This window comes from Littorina saxatilis, unplaced genomic scaffold (assembly GCF_037325665.1).
Source record: "Littorina saxatilis isolate snail1 unplaced genomic scaffold, US_GU_Lsax_2.0 scaffold_259, whole genome shotgun sequence".
Lineage (NCBI taxonomy): Eukaryota > Metazoa > Mollusca > Gastropoda > Littorinimorpha > Littorinidae > Littorina > Littorina saxatilis.
The window spans coordinates 20,884-39,802 of NW_027127582.1; the positions used below are offsets into that span (position 1 = coordinate 20,884).

The 18,919-nt window shown below is 37.3% G+C and overlaps 1 protein-coding gene across 1 annotated transcript in view; it reads right to left on the minus strand.

The window, feature by feature from the left end:
• LOC138956009 (uncharacterized) overlaps positions 1–18,919 on the minus strand; it is a 46,391-nt gene that overhangs the window by 15,325 nt on the left and 12,147 nt on the right. Inside the window, exons 2-5 of the mRNA XM_070327483.1 lie at positions 14,339–14,614; positions 13,447–13,684; positions 12,321–12,414; positions 9,047–9,137 (exon numbers count right to left, since the gene is read on the minus strand). Of these exons, the coding sequence (XP_070183584.1) occupies positions 9,047–9,137; positions 12,321–12,414; positions 13,447–13,684; positions 14,339–14,576 (661 nt within the window). The 5' untranslated portion in view covers positions 14,577–14,614. The remainder of the gene's footprint in view (positions 1–9,046; positions 9,138–12,320; positions 12,415–13,446; positions 13,685–14,338; positions 14,615–18,919) is intronic.

Genomic DNA, 18,919 nt, shown 5'->3' on the forward strand with positions numbered 1-18,919 from the left:
GCCTGTTTCACACAGATGAAAGGGAGTTTTCCTGGAGTAGGAAGAACCCCTTTATAGCCCGTCGTCTCGATTATATTTTCGTTTCTGATCATTTATTTGATAAAACCCTTTTTTGTAATATTTTGTCAGTACCACACACAGATCATCGTTTGCTTGAACTCAAAATTCAGTTTGTAAATATCAAACGTGGTCCCTCTTATTGGAAATTCAATAACCAATTACTGAGTGATAAATTTTTTGTTGATCTGATGAATGATTTGATTGATGCCTTTTTATTAGAAAATATGGATACGAATGCTCACTTAAAATGGGAATTATTGAAAGTACGAATGCGTGATTTGTGTACAGCCTATGCAGCAGGAAGGAAACGAAAACAAACTAATTATTGTGTTTCTCTTCAGAGGGAATTAGATGAATCTGATACACTATTAGCCAATAAACCACAGGATGAGACACTTTTGATAAAGAGAGAAAATATTAAATCAGAGCTTGAGGTACTGTCACTGGAAAAAGCCAAAAGTGCCCAAGTTCGTTCCCGTGTCCAGTTTATTGAAGAAGGGGAGAAGAACACCAAATATTTTTTGAACTTGGAAAAAAGTAAAGCCAATATGAAAATTATGGACCGGTTGCAAACAAAAGATGGAAGGGTAGTAAATACACAGCAAGAAATTATGAAAGAGCAGGTACGTTTTTTTAAAGATGCATATGAAAAACAATCTGAATTTAACGAAGTGAGCGCACAGGAATTTGTACAAGATTTGAATATACCGTTTCTTTCCAATGACCAAAAAGGCAATCTAGATTCTGATATTACCAAAGAGGAATTAACAGTTGCTCTAAAACTATTAAATAACGATTCAGCCCCAGGTCTAGATGGCCTCACTACCTGTTTTTATAAAGTATTTTGGCTGAAGATTAGGGATGTAGTTCATGCCTCCTTTATATCATCCTTTGCTAATGGCGAGTTATCGACCACTCAAAAACAAGCTGTCTTGACATTAATCCATAAAGGGAAAGAATTGCCCAGAGATGATCTCGGGAATTGGAGACCCATATCTCTGACTAACACAGATTACAAGATCCTCGCAAAATGTCTGGCAAGGAGACTTTCAACTGTAATTGGTGATATTATTCATGAAAATCAGGTTGGTTTTATGAAAGGTAGGAAAATTAGCACAATGATTAGACTTATTGATGACACCATAGATATTATGAATACAATGGATAAACCTGGAGTTTTATTGGCAGTTGATTTTCGACGCGCTTTTGATAGCATATCCAAAGACTTTATTTTGTTTGCTTTTGATAAGTTTGGTTTTGGAGACAATTTTAAGAAATGGGCTTCGGTTATCATGAATAACAGTCAAAGTTGTATTAATTATACAGGGTGGATATCTGAGCATTTCCCTGTGGAATCAGGCATCCGTCAAGGATGCCCATTCTCGCCGATGGCATTTATTATAGCCCTTGAATTGTTAGCAATTAAGATTCGTTCAGATGAAGATGTTGAGGGTATCCGGCTACCCATGTCACCTTTTGAGGTATCACCAATGAGGGTCCTAAAACTGCTCTTATATGCCGATGATGTCACCCTTTTTTTACATGATCAAAGAGATCTGGAAAGAGCTTTACATATTTTAAACATGTTTAAAGCTGTTTCCAATTTAGAAGTGAATGTAAATAAAACTGAAGCCATGTGGATTGGGTCAAACAAATACTGTACTGACCAATATTTTGGTCTTAAATGGAAACGGAAAGTAAAAATCGTTGGAATTGTTTTTTCAAACAATATACCTGCGTCATCAATTGAAGACAACTGGTCTAAGAAAATTCAACGTATGCAACAAATAATTTTTAATTGGTCCAAAAGAAACTTAAGTATACAAGGTAAAATTTGCATTGTTAAAACCTTTCTTATATCTCAGTTCGTTTATATCTTCCAGTCTCTAGCAGTGCCTTATCATGTTTTACATCAAATTAATTCCATTTTGTTCAGGTTTATTTGGAAGAAAAAATATTCAAATACACGGGCGTTTGAAAAAGTAAAACGAACAATTATGTGTAAATTAAAAGATGATGGTGGATTAAATATGATAAATGTTGTGGATATGCACAACTCATTTATGATGTCGTGGGCTATTGGTCTGCAGAACTCTACAGACAATTACTGGTCTGTCACTCCTAGATATGTTTTTTCAAGTTTGGGTAATGGTTTGTCCTGTTTTGACTCTAATGCATCCTCCAAGAAGCTGGTTGGCGTTGTTAACTGCAGATCGGTCTTTTGGAGACAAGTATTGTTAACCTGGCTAGACAACAAACACATTTTGTATGAAAAGTATGATGCCACACCTGTTCCATTGATGAATCAATGTATATGGAACAACATGAATATACAATATAAACATAAATGCCTCTTTTTCAAAGTTTTTATTAAATGTCATATTTATCATGTAAAGGATGTCATGAATGAAATCGGTGACATGATTTCATTTGAAGAATTATGTCAAAAGGTTGCTTATAAACCAGCCAGACAATTTGAGTATAATGCGTTATGTACAGCACTTAAAACAAAACTGATTAACGCATTGCCATACCGATATGTTCTGTTGCAGGGTTTGACTCGTATTGGTAATATTACACCAAGGGAAATAAGAACTGTTTTGGTTAATTTCGAGGTACAAACTCCGAGCGCCTGTTCTTTTTGGCAAAGAAAGCATAATATTGTTCTGGAATCAAGACACTGGCTGTTAGCTGTTAATTGTACAAAAGAAGAACGACTGCGTCTGCTTCATTGGAAAATTTTACACAGAATTTACCCAACGAATATTTTACTAAACAAGATGGGTTTATGTCAAACTAATAATTGTGAAGTTTGTAATGAACTGGATACACTTGAGCACTTCTTTTTTCATTGTCAAGAGGTGAGGAACGTTTGGAAACTATGTAAAGACTTTATTTTTAAGCAAATTTATTATAATATAACTTTGAATGAAACAGATATATTATTTGGTTTTTGGAATGAAAATTTAAAAAACGATCAAATTTACTTTATAAATTATTGTATTTTGATAACAAAAATGACCATAGGAAAATTTAAGTATGGGAAGAAGTTAGACTTACGTATTTTATTGGAATTAGAGTTAAACATTAGACAGAAATTTATGTTTTGTATAATATAAAGTTGATTATGTTATACAGAAAGAGACCAAGGAAGAAGGATGCTCCCCGCCTTAAAGAAAAAAAAAAAAAAAAAAAAAAAATTACAAAAATCGGGCAAAAAATATGGGTTGAAGCAGCCTGCATACAACTGAGGTCAACAAAAAAAACAAAAAACAAAAAAAAAAAAAAAAGAAGAAAAAAAAGAAAAAAAAAAAAAAAAAAAAAAAAAAAAAAAAAAATTCAAATAAATTATGGTCAACAGTATGATTTGAATGTTGTGTGTGAACGGGAATTTACGTTCAGATGGCATTTTTTTCATGTAAAGTGTGGCACAGTAAATATGTGCTGTGACTTGTGATTTGAAATCGAATGGTAGAGGGAAAATAGTGGATATTATATTTATACTGAAGTGTGTTTAAAGGCACAGTAAGCCTCCCGTAAACCACCACAGAAACTGTCAGGTTTTACACACAGAACAAACACCCTTCCATTTGAACGCTCACCGAACGGGAACATCCTGGCCTGCTTTACGTCGAGAGTAACAAAATTTAAAAGAATTTATTTTCGTGGACCGTCTGATCTACAAACAGGCGCCTGGTTTTCGCGCTAGAACTAACTTTTAAAATCTAAATGATACATTGACAGCTTGTAACACAAACATTCTTAAATCATAAAAGATTTAATTTTTCATCAAAACATGATCAGTACAATTCGAAGTTTTGAAAGTTTTAAAACAGATAGCCCGGAAGCAGGGTGACGAAAGGTCGTGTCTCAATGCAGACGATTTTTCTGCATAGCGCTCGCTTTCTTTGAAGCCAGCCGCCGCCGACAAGTTCGTGTGACTCGCAGTCGTTTGTTGCGTTTTAGAATCAGAGGTACACAATAACGTGCAATTGCAGATACAGCTAGTCGCATTGAAATCACAAACTGACGACTAAATTGTGAAAAAAAAGGAAAGTGTGTGACACGGGTTCACGATGGCTCAGGGGTTAGATAAACCAAGAAATCTGGTGTGTGGTTTACGCGAGCTAAATAGCAATTTAAACGAACTGTTTCATTTAATGCTATTAAATGCTATTGCAAGTGTGTTCCATAAGGTAAGAACTGCTTTTTTCATTAGAAGATTTAAATCGTTTTGTAAACCATTTGAGACATACTGGGGCTTTAATATTGCTTATGTGATTGTTTATATTGTGTTGAGCTAGCTATGTTTTAATTGTAAACACATATATAAGCCAAGCACACAACGAATGCACACCAGCAGTAGAACCAAAACAAACTTGATACAGCAACACATGAAAATACAGATTAACAGAAGCACACATGATTTTATTCACTCGTACGACACATAATTGAATGGTGACATTTACATAGAAGATGTATGATCAACAAGTCTTGTTAACAATATAAATGTACATGTATATGTGCTGTGTTGAAGTGAATCCTTTATGATAAAGAGTACATGCACACACAAAACAAACAAGTCGCGTAAGGCGAAATAACAACATTTAATCAAGCTGTCGAACTCACAAAATGAAACTGAACGCACTGCATTTTTTTCACCAAAGCCGCATACTCGTAGTTTCGTCAGTCCACCGCTCGTGGCAAAGGCAGTGAAATTGACAAGCCAAAATAGTGCGGTAGTGGTCGCGCTGAGCAGGATAACACGCGTTTCTGTATCTCTATTCTTTTTAGCGCACTGAGTTTGCTTTTAATCCAAACATATCATATCTATATGTTTTTGGAATCAGGGACCGACAAGGAATAAGATAAAATTGTTTTTAAATTGATTTCGGAAATTTAATTGTAATAATAATTTTCATATTTTTAATTTTCAGAGCTTGTTTGTAATCCAAATATAACATATGTATATATTTTTGGAATCAAAAAATGACGAAGAATAAGATGAAATTGTTTTTGGATCGTTTGATAAAAAAATAATTTCATTTACAAGTTTCCCATTTTTAATGACCAAACTCATTCATTAGTTTCTAAGCCACCAAGCTGAAATGCAATACCAAAGTCCGGCCTTCGTCGAAAATTGCTTTGCCAAAATTTCCATCAATTTGATAGAAAAATAAGGGTGTGACAGTGCCGCCTCAACTTTTACAAAAATCCGGATATGATGTCATCAAAAGTATTTATCGAAGAAATGAGAAAAAAAAGTCCGGGGATATCATTCCCAGGAACTCTCATGTCAAATTTCATAAAGATCGGTCCAGTAGTATGAATCGCTCTACACACACACACGCACAGACAGACAGACAAACAGACAGACAGACACACACACACACACACACACACACACACACACACACACATATACACCACGACCCTCGTCTCGATTCCCCCTCAATGTTAAAACATTTAGTCAAAGCTTGACTAAATGTAAAAACAACCACGATCAGTTTTTGTATTTGTTGTTCTATCTTTACCACACGTAAAAAAACAAAACACAATAATGTGTCATGAATAAACATATTATGCAAAAGGTCCCTTGGTCTATTACTGTGATTTTGAAGCATACACACAAAAAATTATTTGTTTTCTGTGCAACAGGATTAAGCCTCACTTTATTTATATATGTACCATGGGTTAATTATTCTAATGTCGATGTGAGGCAGTTGTCTCTTGAATATTAAGAGCAGTTTATGAATTAACAACACACACAAAACTGCAATATTACAATGTTATAAACATCGGCCAATTTACCCTGCATTATAAATGTGATTTAAAGATATACTATCGAAGGCGCCATTTGGAAAGTTTTCTGATGATTTGGACCTTAAAGTACTGTAATTAAGAAACACCTGCAATGTGTTGCTCAAAACCGCTCCGAAACGATACCAAATAATTAAATGAAGTTTAATCAGCGAATGGTTTGCATCGCCCAGCTCTCCTGTCAGGACTTCCGGACGTCATTATTGTTTATTTAGTTTTCATAGATACCCATTCGTCAAAGCAGATCAAGACCGTTGGATTGAAGAAGTCGAATCTACAGTCGAGCTTACGCACGCAAATTGCGTGTCATACATCGCGCGCTAACACGCTTTACACAGCAGAAACAAACGAAATGTCGGTTGGGGAATATTAAGTTCTGCAATGACTACCAAACACAACATTCAGATTTGAACAATAGAACGCTCAAACACTAACTCTCAGACCTTCCTCGTGTATATTGTAATCTATTCAACTCCCAAAACGAACTCAGTAGCTCTCGGCTTAATTTATATCTGTATATCTAGGAAAAGCGCATGCAAGACTCAGGGTCGAAAGGTCAGGACGAAATCTATAACTTCCTTAAAGAGCGTCACATTGAGAATTACAGTCTGGAATGCCAACTCAAAACACAGCCGTTTTCAATTTGAGTAACTCAGCACTCAAACGTTTATTTTAAGGTAATTCTTGTGTGTGGTCATATAATTACAACCTGAACTGTATAGCTTATGGGGCGATTTGAGACCGTTTTCTTGTTAGATATATTCCCTTAAACCATCGAACAACTTAGCCTACCCTGCATTATTCATGTGATTTAACCATCGACCAAATTACCATGTATTGTTCATGTGATTTAACCATCGACCAAATTACCATGTATTGTTCATGTGATTTAACCATTGACCAAATTACCATGTATTGTTCATGTGATTTAACCATCGACCAAAGTACCATGTATTGTTCATGTGATTTAACCATCGACCAAATTACCATGTATTGTTCATGTGATTTAACAATTTACAGATTGTTTCATCTTTGACATGCATTGGTTATTGAGCATTTCCCTGTGGAATCAGGCATCCGTCAAGGATGCCCATTCTCGCCGATGGCATTTATTATAGCCCTTGAATTGTTAGCAATTAAGATTCGTTCAGATGAAGATGTTGAGGGTATCCGGCTACCCATGTCACCTTTTGAGGTATCACCAATGAGGGTCCTAAAACTGCTCTTATATGCCGATGATGTCACCCTTTTTTTACATGATCAAAGAGATCTGGAAAGAGCTTTACATATTTTAAACATGTTTAAAGCTGTTTCCAATTTAGAAGTGAATGTAAATAAAACTGAAGCCATGTGGATTGGGTCAAACAAATACTGTACTGACCAATATTTTGGTCTTAAATGGAAACGGAAAGTAAAAATCGTTGGAATTGTTTTTTCAAACAATATACCTGCGTCATCAATTGAAGACAACTGGTCTAAGAAAATTCAACGTATGCAACAAATAATTTTTAATTGGTCCAAAAGAAACTTAAGTATACAAGGTAAAATTTGCATTGTTAAAACCTTTCTTATATCTCAGTTCGTTTATATCTTCCAGTCTCTAGCAGTGCCTTATCATGTTTTACATCAAATTAATTCCATTTTGTTCAGGTTTATTTGGAAGAAAAAATATTCAAATACACGGGCGTTTGAAAAAGTAAAACGAACAATTATGTGTAAATTAAAAGATGATGGTGGATTAAATATGATAAATGTTGTGGATATGCACAACTCATTTATGATGTCGTGGGCTATTGGTCTGCAGAACTCTACAGACAATTACTGGTCTGTCACTCCTAGATATGTTTTTTCAAGTTTGGGTAATGGTTTGTCCTGTTTTGACTCTAATGCATCCTCCAAGAAGCTGGTTGGCGTTGTTAACTGCAGATCGGTCTTTTGGAGACAAGTATTGTTAACCTGGCTAGACAACAAACACATTTTGTATGAAAAGTATGATGCCACACCTGTTCCATTGATGAATCAATGTATATGGAACAACATGAATATACAATATAAACATAAATGCCTCTTTTTCAAAGATTTTATTAAATGTCATATTTATCATGTAAAGGATGTCATGAATGAAATCGGTGACATGATTTCATTTGAAGAATTATGTCAAAAGGTTGCTTATAAACCAGCCAGACAATTTGAGTATAATGCGTTATGTACAGCACTTAAAACAAAACTGATTAACGCATTGCCATACCGATATGTTCTGTTGCAGGGTTTGACTCGTATTGGTAATATTACACCAAGGGAAATAAGAACTGTTTTGGTTAATTTCGAGGTACAAACTCCGAGCGCCTGTTCTTTTTGGCAAAGAAAGCATAATATTGTTCTGGAATCAAGACACTGGCTGTTAGCTGTTAATTGTACAAAAGAAGAACGACTGCGTCTGCTTCATTGGAAAATTTTACACAGAATTTACCCAACGAATATTTTACTAAACAAGATGGGTTTATGTCAAACTAATAATTGTGAAGTTTGTAATGAACTGGATACACTTGAGCACTTCTTTTTTCATTGTCAAGAGGTGAGGAACGTTTGGAAACTATGTAAAGACTTTATTTTTAAGCAAATTTATTATAATATAACTTTGAATGAAACAGATATATTATTTGGTTTTTGGAATGAAAATTTAAAAAACGATCAAATTTACTTTATAAATTATTGTATTTTGATAACAAAAATGACCATAGGAAAATTTAAGTATGGGAAGAAGTTAGACTTACGTATTTTATTGGAATTAGAGTTAAACATTAGACAGAAATTTATGTTTTGTATAATATAAAGTTGATTATGTTATACAGAAAGAGACCAAGGAAGAAGGATGCTCCCCGCCTTAAAGAAAAAGAAAAAAAAAAAAAAATTACAAAAATCGGGCAAAAAATATGGGTTGAAGCATCCTGCATGCAACTGAGGTCAACAAAAAAAGAAAAAAAAAAAAAAAAAAAAAAAATCTTTGACATGCATACAACATGAACAGTCACAAAAGAAACAATATTGTTGAATTTGTTCATCACTTTATTTCAGAATCTTGCTGTTACCGAAGCTTCTTCAGATTCATGAATAAACTAGTTGAAAGAAAGGCGTAACACCACTAAACACATTATCTTGTTCTTACCGCAATTAGTTCTTGTGTAGATGTACCCAGGTGTGCACATTTCCCGGACTGAGACAAGTGTCTGATTTTTCTGGAGTGTTGCATTAATGGTCTGAAAATAAAAAAGGCAAGATTGTGAGAATATCGGACTTGCATAATACTTCGCTGAAAGAGTTCTTTTGTCCTGGAGGCCTAATACTTCTGATAATTGTTTGTGTTTTCATCTCACAATAAAGAAAGTCAATATCTAACGGTTTTCTTTATTTTAAGGCCATTTTTCAATCCAACACAACAGAACTATCTATTTCCGGATACAGCAGGTAATACAGAATACAATGATGTTATCTTTGTGATTAAAATATCAATTTTACAGAAATTATAAAAAAAATCAGCGAATTTTTAACAGCAAATTTGTAAAGCTGAAATGCAATCCCATTGTCCGGACCAAATCAAATTTCATGTAACGAAATGTCAAAACAAAAAGCCGTGAGAGTGCCGCCTCAACTTTTGCAAACAGTCAAATATGACGTCATCAAATGGCCCCATCCAAAATCCGCGATTTTTTTTCTCAAGCTAATGCTTTCAAAAATGTATGAACCAAGTTTGGTCACAATCCGTCCAGTAATTTTTGAGAAATACTGTTCACAGACACACAGACACAGACACAGACAGACAGGCAGTCAGACACACACACACACACACACACACACACACACACACACACACACACACACACACACACACACACACACACACAAACAAACATACATCGGGAGACAAACCTTGCTCTCCGCTCATGTTAAAACATTCAATCATTACTTGAATAAATGTAAAAACACACACGTACACTGTATTTAATTTAATTTAATTACTAATGTGTTATAACTTGAATCAAAATTCGAATGAAATAGACATTCCATATATTGTAACAAATCAGTGAGTACATAGTCAATAGTAGTGGAATATACACCGGAGTAAAACTCGATGAACATTCTTGTCGCATTTATTTTTTGACTCACTGAGTATTAGGATTCATATGTGTCCGTCTGAATGTCCGTCCGTCCGTGGACAAAAAAAAAGAAGAAAGTTGGTTATCTCGAATGTTTTTCAAGCTAGACCTCTAAAACTGTGCACACTTTTAGGGTTTGATGATATCCAAAGTGACCCAAGTTTGGTTGACCCTCGTCAAATGATGTTGGTTTCATAAAAACTTAACGTTGAGGTTATCTCGGATGTTTTAGAAGCAAGAGCTTTAATACGATGCACACTTCTAGGGTTTTATAATCTACCGACTTGACGAAAGTTTGTTTGACCCTCGTCAAGTTTTGGGGTCACAGGGGGTCATGTTCGATTCATAATAACTTAACATTGACGTTATCTCATGGGTTTTTGAAGCTAGAGTTTTGAAACTTGTAACCCTTCAAGGGTAATACACGGTGAAATTCTCCTTTTAAGACCTAAAACAAAAACCCTGAGAAAATCATGTCTTAAAAGAGTTTTAAAATGGGGGTAAACTTTCAGAGTTGATGAAATAGAAAATCTGAGAGAACTGGGTCTCCAATGGGCTAAACTGGGAGGGGGGAGGGCTAGGGGGTTAAAAGAGAGGGAGTCTTTTAATAGGTAGGATGGTTGGGGGAGGGGGGGGGGCAGGCCCTAGGGAAGGAGCCTTCTATCGGATGGGGAGGGGGGAGGGTCTTAAAGGGGAGAGAGTACGTCTTATTTTGAGGGAGAGGGGTTGGGGTCTAAAAAGAATAGGGGGGTTCCTGAAAAATGAAGGAGAGTCGTGCAAGCATTTGCATTTCTTGTGTGTTATTGTTACTGTTTTTATTTTTTTCTCAAAATGTAGAGGGCACGTGTTGAGTAAGAGGATAGTGATGGTGGTTAGGTGAGGGATTGGGGTAGAGCAAATTTGGTGCTGGGATATTCTGAGGATTAATTATAACTAAATGAATTAATATGTCAGGTTGCATTCGGATCATGTTTGGGACGAATGGAGGTCGTTTTCTTGGGAGAGGGTGGGGGGGGGGTCAACTGTAATTTAGCGAGTGAAGTGAGACATGACGAAGGGGAGTCGAATAAAGCATTAGCTTTTCTTGTTTTTCTTGTTGCTTGTAGCAACAGGTGTTTCTACTTCTAATTATCAAACATGAAACATTTAAAATACCTTGCTTAAACTCTGGAAGCGTTTCATGCGTCTGTTGGAAGTTTGCTTACATTATAGCGTTTTAATGATGTTTTGTATAAGTCTTATGTTGTCGTATCTGAAGTCTACTAGATCTTCTCAGTACCTGATGCATTTGCAAGAATGTGCATAGACCTCGCGTACAATACAAAATATGTTTGCATAATAAATGTATTGCTTTGAGTAATTAACATCCATAAAGATTAAGCAGTGTGGAATTCAAAATGTATCTCCACGATTAAAGCTGAGTACGTATCTCTGTGACTATCCGAGGTTATGCGTTTGAAAAGATAGGGCTGAGAATCCTGCAAGGACACTTCTTCTTCTTCTTCTTGGCGCTCGCAGAGGTTACACGATCAGTCCAGCACTGGTGATAAATGTTGTCGTTTTCTTCAACTCCTGTCGACTGCCATATAGTTTGGTCTGCAAGTGAGTTGGTGACGGCCACACTTCTTTTCGTTCCTCATCTAGTAAGGGCTGTAAGATGTGTTTCGCTGTTTGGTCTTCTTGACCGCAGGCACAGGTTGGTGATGGCGCCAGCTTGAACTTTCGGTTCATGTGAGCATTGAGCCTGTTGTGGCCAGTATGCAGCCTGATGAGGTTGACTTGCTGCTCTCTGGACATTGTGTGGTAGTCATCTCTGTTTGTCCTTGGCCTCATCAATGCCTTGATGATTGTCTTCTGCTCACTAAAGCTGACACTGTTTTCAGGTTGGTCTTCCACGGCTCCTTCTTTCGCCAGCTCATCTGCCCTTTCATTTCCTGGTATCCCACAGTGTGCTGGTATCCACTGGAGGACAACTCTTCTGGTTTGTCTGACCATCTGTAATGCTTTGGCCAGCTGTGGGAGTTTGTCGTTCTCTAGGGCCTGAAGGACTGAAAGGGCGTCCGAGAGGAAGACAGCTAAGGCGGCCTGAATCCCGACCTACACTGCCCGCATGACCTTGAAAGCTTCATCCAGGCTTGACTTCTGCGCTGGTAACTTCATGTTTGCTCTGTCAGGGCTGAGCATACTCTATTTTCAAGAGGGGCCAAGGGGGGAATATGAACGCCTCAACAGAGATTTGAACCCATGACCTCGAGATTTCGGGGTCGGACAGCGTAACACACGTACCTTTAGGTCAAAGGCGTCTTCTTGAACCGCTGCCCTAAACAGGACATCCCGAGGTGAGCGAGTGCTTTTGGTGTCATTGGAACGAACGGTATCCCTGCACAAACACATCTTCTCATGTGAAATCTTGTATGTGTGTTTTACTGTAGACAGCATGTACAGGAGGACATATCTGCCTGCCTATCTGCCTGCCCCTGTCTCATTATTATTATTTATGTTATTAAAACATCACAGTGCAGTTAGAGATTCATAGAGAAAAAAAAAAAATATTTAACAAAGCGCTACGCCACAGGGATATTGGCCGCTGTTAACACCGACCAGTTACTTACTATTTGACGACCCTCTATACGTTTTATCGATTAGCAATTAACAGCATGAGTTATAGTTAGGCTTAATCTACGCGTGAGTCTACAATTTTACTTTAATGGTCATTTAATTGTTTGCAGCAAAACACGAACCAGACAATCCGTCACAAGTTGCTCCAAAATAATGAACAGCTCCCCCCTCCCCAACCAAACAACTAGGGAGTGACGTCCCTTGGGGTGAAACTGACCGTGCTGTTCGATGCTTGGCTCATTTCGAAAAATAAATTTGGCATGTCATTTCTCTTGTTGTATTTGCAATCATCGGGGAGGCTGGTACTAAGCTTGCATGGTAATTATGAATCTTCTGAACCCTACACGTTTTCTATTCCCATAGTTGTTGTCGTAAAATACCACAAGGAATATTTGACTGAAGCACCATTTGGTAACGTTGAGATAATAAGCTACTTGTCACTAAAATGGAGGATGAGAAGAATCTTCTCAAATTGAAAGAAGGGGCACAGATGCATGAAATGAGATGTTCGTTTGTTCGCGAACTACTGGACTCAGGGATTGCGCTAACAAATTCCACTTTGCTAGCCGTTGTTACTTTAGTAGGCATACATTTATAGAAGCTCCATTTAGCCGGGCTTCAACACGATTGTTATGCCACGTATGTACACTGAATTGAATCAATCAGTGTTCTGCTACGAGGATGCCATTATTAAAGAAGCATTGTCCCTGTTTTCCTTGTTGTGCTAATAATACAGGTGTCAGCCATTCAGCACACGATAAACGTCAACATCTGTCGCTGTCTTATCACTTACGGTACTTGTTCAATTACAACAACGGTCGTGATGGATTTAGAAAAGGCGCCGTCACATGTCGCATTGACGTGAGCATTGGTGCAAGCCCTGTCCGCGCAAAGGCCAGGCCACTCTTGATTCTGCTGTACGATTCTAGCGAGAACCTGTGTCCCCACTTGAAACTCAGTCACGCGGGTACACACTGTCAGCAGCGCGTACTTCAGTGTCATGTTGATAGCGAAATTGGTATTTTGACGATCTGGCAAACAAACAAAAAAAGGGAGAAAAAAAGAACAAAAAAACATAAACAATTAATTTGGGGTAAATGAATTAAGTTGTAAATAAAAACAAAACAATACCCGCCAATGGTTTTGTTGAAGAAATGTATCTTTAATTGTGTAATCTACACAGTCTAGAAGTACCCCCAGGTGTGATGATGACACCTTATCTGGTTTGACTGCTATTGCTGGTTTGAGGCGATGACAGACGGGCAGCACAAAACAATGTTTTCGACAAAAACTATAACTTTAAACGTTGGGAAAACACACTGAAAGGGAATGCTGTTAGCTACGAAACGTAAATTGAATGTACTTGTTTAACTTTCACGTACAGTAGAAAGCTCGCTGTGTAAATCAAAAGGCCTGATTATGCTTACTCAACAGTTTTTTCTTCAAATAATTGCATACATTTCACACAAAAGGGAAGGTTTAAAAAACTTGATCAAGAGCACAAATAATCAATCTGCCACGTCTACGTACAACATAAGAATAAAAAATAACACCCAATCACCAAAATGAAATAAATATTTCGGAGTAAAAACTCCTTCTTCAGTAATGGAATCAAAACAAACGATGACGTAAAAACAGAAAGGAAATTACGTAAGAATACAAATGACGTCTACAATATAACTCACAGATCACTTGACTGGTAATCGCCGCTGTTTCTGGTCGTACCCAGTCCAGCTGACACGTGGCCATCATCCTATCGTGCTGTCTGCTCACTTTACCAGAGGGGAACGTCAGTTGCGTCACGCCGTAGTATCCTGTTGCCATGGTGATGTTCCCTAGCAACCAGACCAGCCGTCCTGCCGGGGATCCCAGAGAGTCCGTAGTACAGACACACGGCACCACGCCAGTCTCAGGGAAGTACATCTGGCCACCACAGGTGTGGGTCGGCTGGGTGGGATGAGCTGTTGACAACCATGATTTGTGTGTGTGTGTCACTGTGTGTGTGTGGGGGTGGGTGGTGTTGGGCAGATGCAAATCTCTTAATAGCCTCTAAGCACACACAAAGCTAAAAGAAGTCGCGTTAAGCAAAATTACTGCATTAATTTTAGTCAACCCGTCAAACTCACAGAATGAAATTAACGCACTGCATTTCCCCGAGGCCTTCAACCGAGAATGCTCGAGCAACTTTGACGACAAAAGCGTACAGAACGTGACAAGCCAGTGTAGCGCAGTAGCGTATGGCCTGTTTGCATATTGCTTGAAGTGACAAACCAGTATAGTGCAGCAAAGCAAAGGACTTAATAGGAAAGCTTGCTTTTTACATTTAGTCAAGTTTTGACTAAATGTTTTAACATAGAGGGGGAATCGAAACGAGGGTCGTGGTGTATGTGTGTGTGTGTGTGTGTGTGTGTGTGTGTGTGCGTGTGTGTGTGTGTGACAGTGTGTGTGTGTGTGTGTGTGTGTGTGTGTGTGTGAGTGTGTAGAGCGATTCAGACCAAACTACTGGACCGATCTTTATGAAATTTGACATGAGAGTTCCTGGGATTGATATCCCCGAAAGTTTTTTCATTTTTTTGATAAATGTCTTTCATGACGTCATATCCGGCTTTTTGTAAAAGTTGAGGCGGCACTGTCACGCTCTCATTTTTCAACCAAATTGATTGAAATTTTGGCCAAGCAATCTTCGACGAAGGCCGGGGTTTGGTATTGCATTTCAGCTTGGTGGCTTAAAAATTAATTAATGACTTTGGTCATTAAAAATCTGAAAATTGTAAAAAAAAAAAAATTTTTATAAAACGATCCAAATTTACGTTCATCTTATTCTCCATCATTTTCTGATTCCAAAAACATATAAATATGTTATATTTGGATTAAAAACAAGCTCTGAAAATTAAAAATATAAAAATTATTATCAAAATTAAATTGTCCAAATCAATTTAAAAACACTTTCATCTTATTCCTTGTCGGTTCCTGATTCCAAAAACATAAAGATATGATATGTTTGGATTAAAAACACGCTCAGAAAGTTAAAACGAAGAGAGGTACAGAAAAGCGTGCTATCTTTCTAAGCGCAACTACTACCCCGCTCTTCTTGTCAATTTCACTGCCTTTGCCGTGAGCGGTGGACTGACGATGCTACGAGTATACGGTCTTGCTGCGTTGCATTGCGTTCAGTTTCATTCTGTGAGTTCGACAGCTACTTGACTAAATGTTGTATTTTCGCCTTACGCGACTTGTTTTCTATTTAGATTTTTTTAAGTTGTAGTGAATAGACTCAGATTTCAAACGGTCAAATGTGAATTCCTGTCCAAACAGTGCAGACGAGGACCTTAAACTATAGAATTGTCATACTTTTAATTTTCCGAGCTTTTTTAAGATTCAAATATGGCATATCTATATGTTTTTGGAATGAGGAAATGATAAAGAATAAGATTAAGAACAAGTGGATGAAATACTACAAGTTCCCATCTCTGTAATCATTGGCTCTATCGACGCCCGTTTTTAACCGCTTGCTTCCCTTTATATAATAAACCGTCCATAGATCTTCGTTCTCCCGAACTAACTCCTAAGTATGTCATCGAGATTAGGGTATTTTTCATGCTATGACGTCAGCGATTTTTGGCGATTGGTCAATGCATTTCGTATCAATAATGTCGGTCAATCTTGAAATTATCGCAACTTTATATTGCTTTTCAAACTTATACGAAGGGTCAGTTATGAACTGAATTAGCCCAGAACAATGAGATATAGAGAACAGTACACAAATACGAACAGAGAGACTCGGACACTCGAGTCAGTCTTCGCCACGCTCGAGAACTCAAGTGTAATATTTGAAGTTAAAATCTCCCTCACCTTATAGAGTTCGACAGAATAGCTCAGTTGATAACATGCTCAAACATGCGCTAGTCTTTACATTTGTGGGCCCGGGTTCGAATCGCTTCGATGGTAATTTTATATTTATTTTTTTATGAACTCGTAGTTCTTGTATTTTATTAATTTGCTTCATTCTAAACGTTTTGGATTATGAAATGAATCGAAATTATTAAAAAAATGTCATATATATATATTGAGTACTTCCAGCGGGACAATATCCCCAGCTGCGGAATTACCCATTTTTTATTTTTTTGGGTAACATCGGCTTTGGTGAAAATTGATTGCCCTATAGGCAACACCGCGACTACATGTAATGATGATATCAAGAAAACGTACACAACACAAATACGAACGGGGAAAACTACGAGTCAACAAATGCTCTATTCGAAAACTGACCCGGGCACGTGGCAGTTATGTTGGCAGTTCAAGTCTTAGTTTTCACGCCTATTCAGTATTCGGTAAGCGGTCTTGCAGGGTGGTAAGACGTTTGCCTCTAATGCCGGCGGTCTCGGGTTCGATTCCTTATAGACTTTCGTACAACGTGATTTTTTTAAACTTTTTTTCTTCTTTTCTGAACTGTATATTATTGTACTTTATTCTTTTTGGTTTATCCCAAAGGTTTTGAGTCGTGTATTGAAAATCGAATATAGTGCGTGAAATCCCTTCAACAGCTTTCCCATAATCCCATATTCTATTTTTAGTACGGGATATCCCCAAGGAAAGGTCAAAAGGGAATATGTATCACCGCGTGTCGACTGCTGGTAATAGCAGATAAGTACTTCTGCACTAATCGCCATAAAAAAACTAAACACATACATTTAGCTGTATAACTTTGTGATGCGGCCAGTTATAGTAAAACCAAGTATATTGCCAGAAAGGTAAACTTTTCCCCTACCGTTTGAAATAAAGAGTTTCATTTTTCATCAATTAGTGCTTATGCAGTGTACCGGAGACCTAGGACACCCCCCAAAATCGCAGACACTGAAATACACAAACAATCAAAATAAGCAAGAGTGACCCTGTTTTGTTTTGTTTTAAATCTAAAATTAAAGAACAACGCATTTTCTACCCACACAAATTGATTTGGTTCAGCTGTTGTGCCTAGCAGTGTTGTTTTGCCATTTTGAAGAAGACTGACCAGTGTTAGTCTCGTCAGAAGCCGTATGTCAGACACGACATTTGTGGGTTTTATGTTTTTAAAATTATGATTAGTTAATTAATGATGAAATCATATTGTTATTTTGATTTGTAATAAGTATGTAATGAGTTTTCCAAAAGTACAAAACGTTTGATCTTGACAGTAAATCTAACTTTTTAGAAACTGTCTCGCATAGTTGAGATCCGAAACATGAGCAACGCAATATTAATTACGGTCTCCTTCCGGCAGCAGTCCCAAAATTTCGACTTGTTTTGACCTTAGAACGATTTCTTTATCATAACTGTGAAGAACAGAACGGAGATCACTGTCGAAGTCGGCCAATCTGCAATCATTTTCGTCTCGCGAACACTGATCTCAAATTTAGATCAGTGTTAGCGAAAAACATATGGGAGATAACTCTGTATTCCTAGTTTTGATAGATTCGCGTAGGACTGTCGCGTCCGGTCAGCGAGAGAATGAGCCGAACTCATTTTGACCTGAGTTCAGGATGGGGAAGCAGACGCAATGAAACGAAACAGACTATAAACGGGGGATATCTTCGAGTCTACGCTTATGAGCAACTCAACAGACGTCTACGGCTATGGTGGTAATTTTGCTCATCTAGTGCCCTGGGTCGTTATGTTTAAGGATGATTGAAGAATTGCTGTGAGTGTACGTGTATTTGTAATGTTATGTTCAATGAATCATATAAACAGTTAAGCTAAAAAAAAAATTCTCGTATTGCTTGGAATGAAGCGTGGGAGAAAGACGAACGCGTATGAAAAAGAGTATTAACTTCTGACTGTCTATAACTATTTTGAATGTTTTATTCCTGACACCGTAAAAGGCTTGTTTTCGCGTCATTTTGTGTGGGCTATGTGGGTTAAAACCCCGTAGTTTTCTAATGGCTCTTTGTTTTGCTTTTACATTTGTTACTACAATTCCAAAAGAGTGTGTACAATATCATGGCGTTTTGATGAGTTTGTTAGACGCACAGGAAGTTTTCAGAAAAGTTTGATTAAACTGTAATAACTCTTTTCAGTATAGTTGCACAAATTCAGCATTTTGCACACTTTAACACAAATGAATATTACAATTAGGGATCAATTTTGGTACAAAAGCAACAACGCGCTTGGGTGGTATGGAAATGTGAACGCAAAACAATTACGAAAAACAGGTCTTCCAACATCAAAACCCAGTCTAGCGCAGCAGACTGAACTGGCACGCTTTTTATCGTGAGTGACGTGCCAGTTCA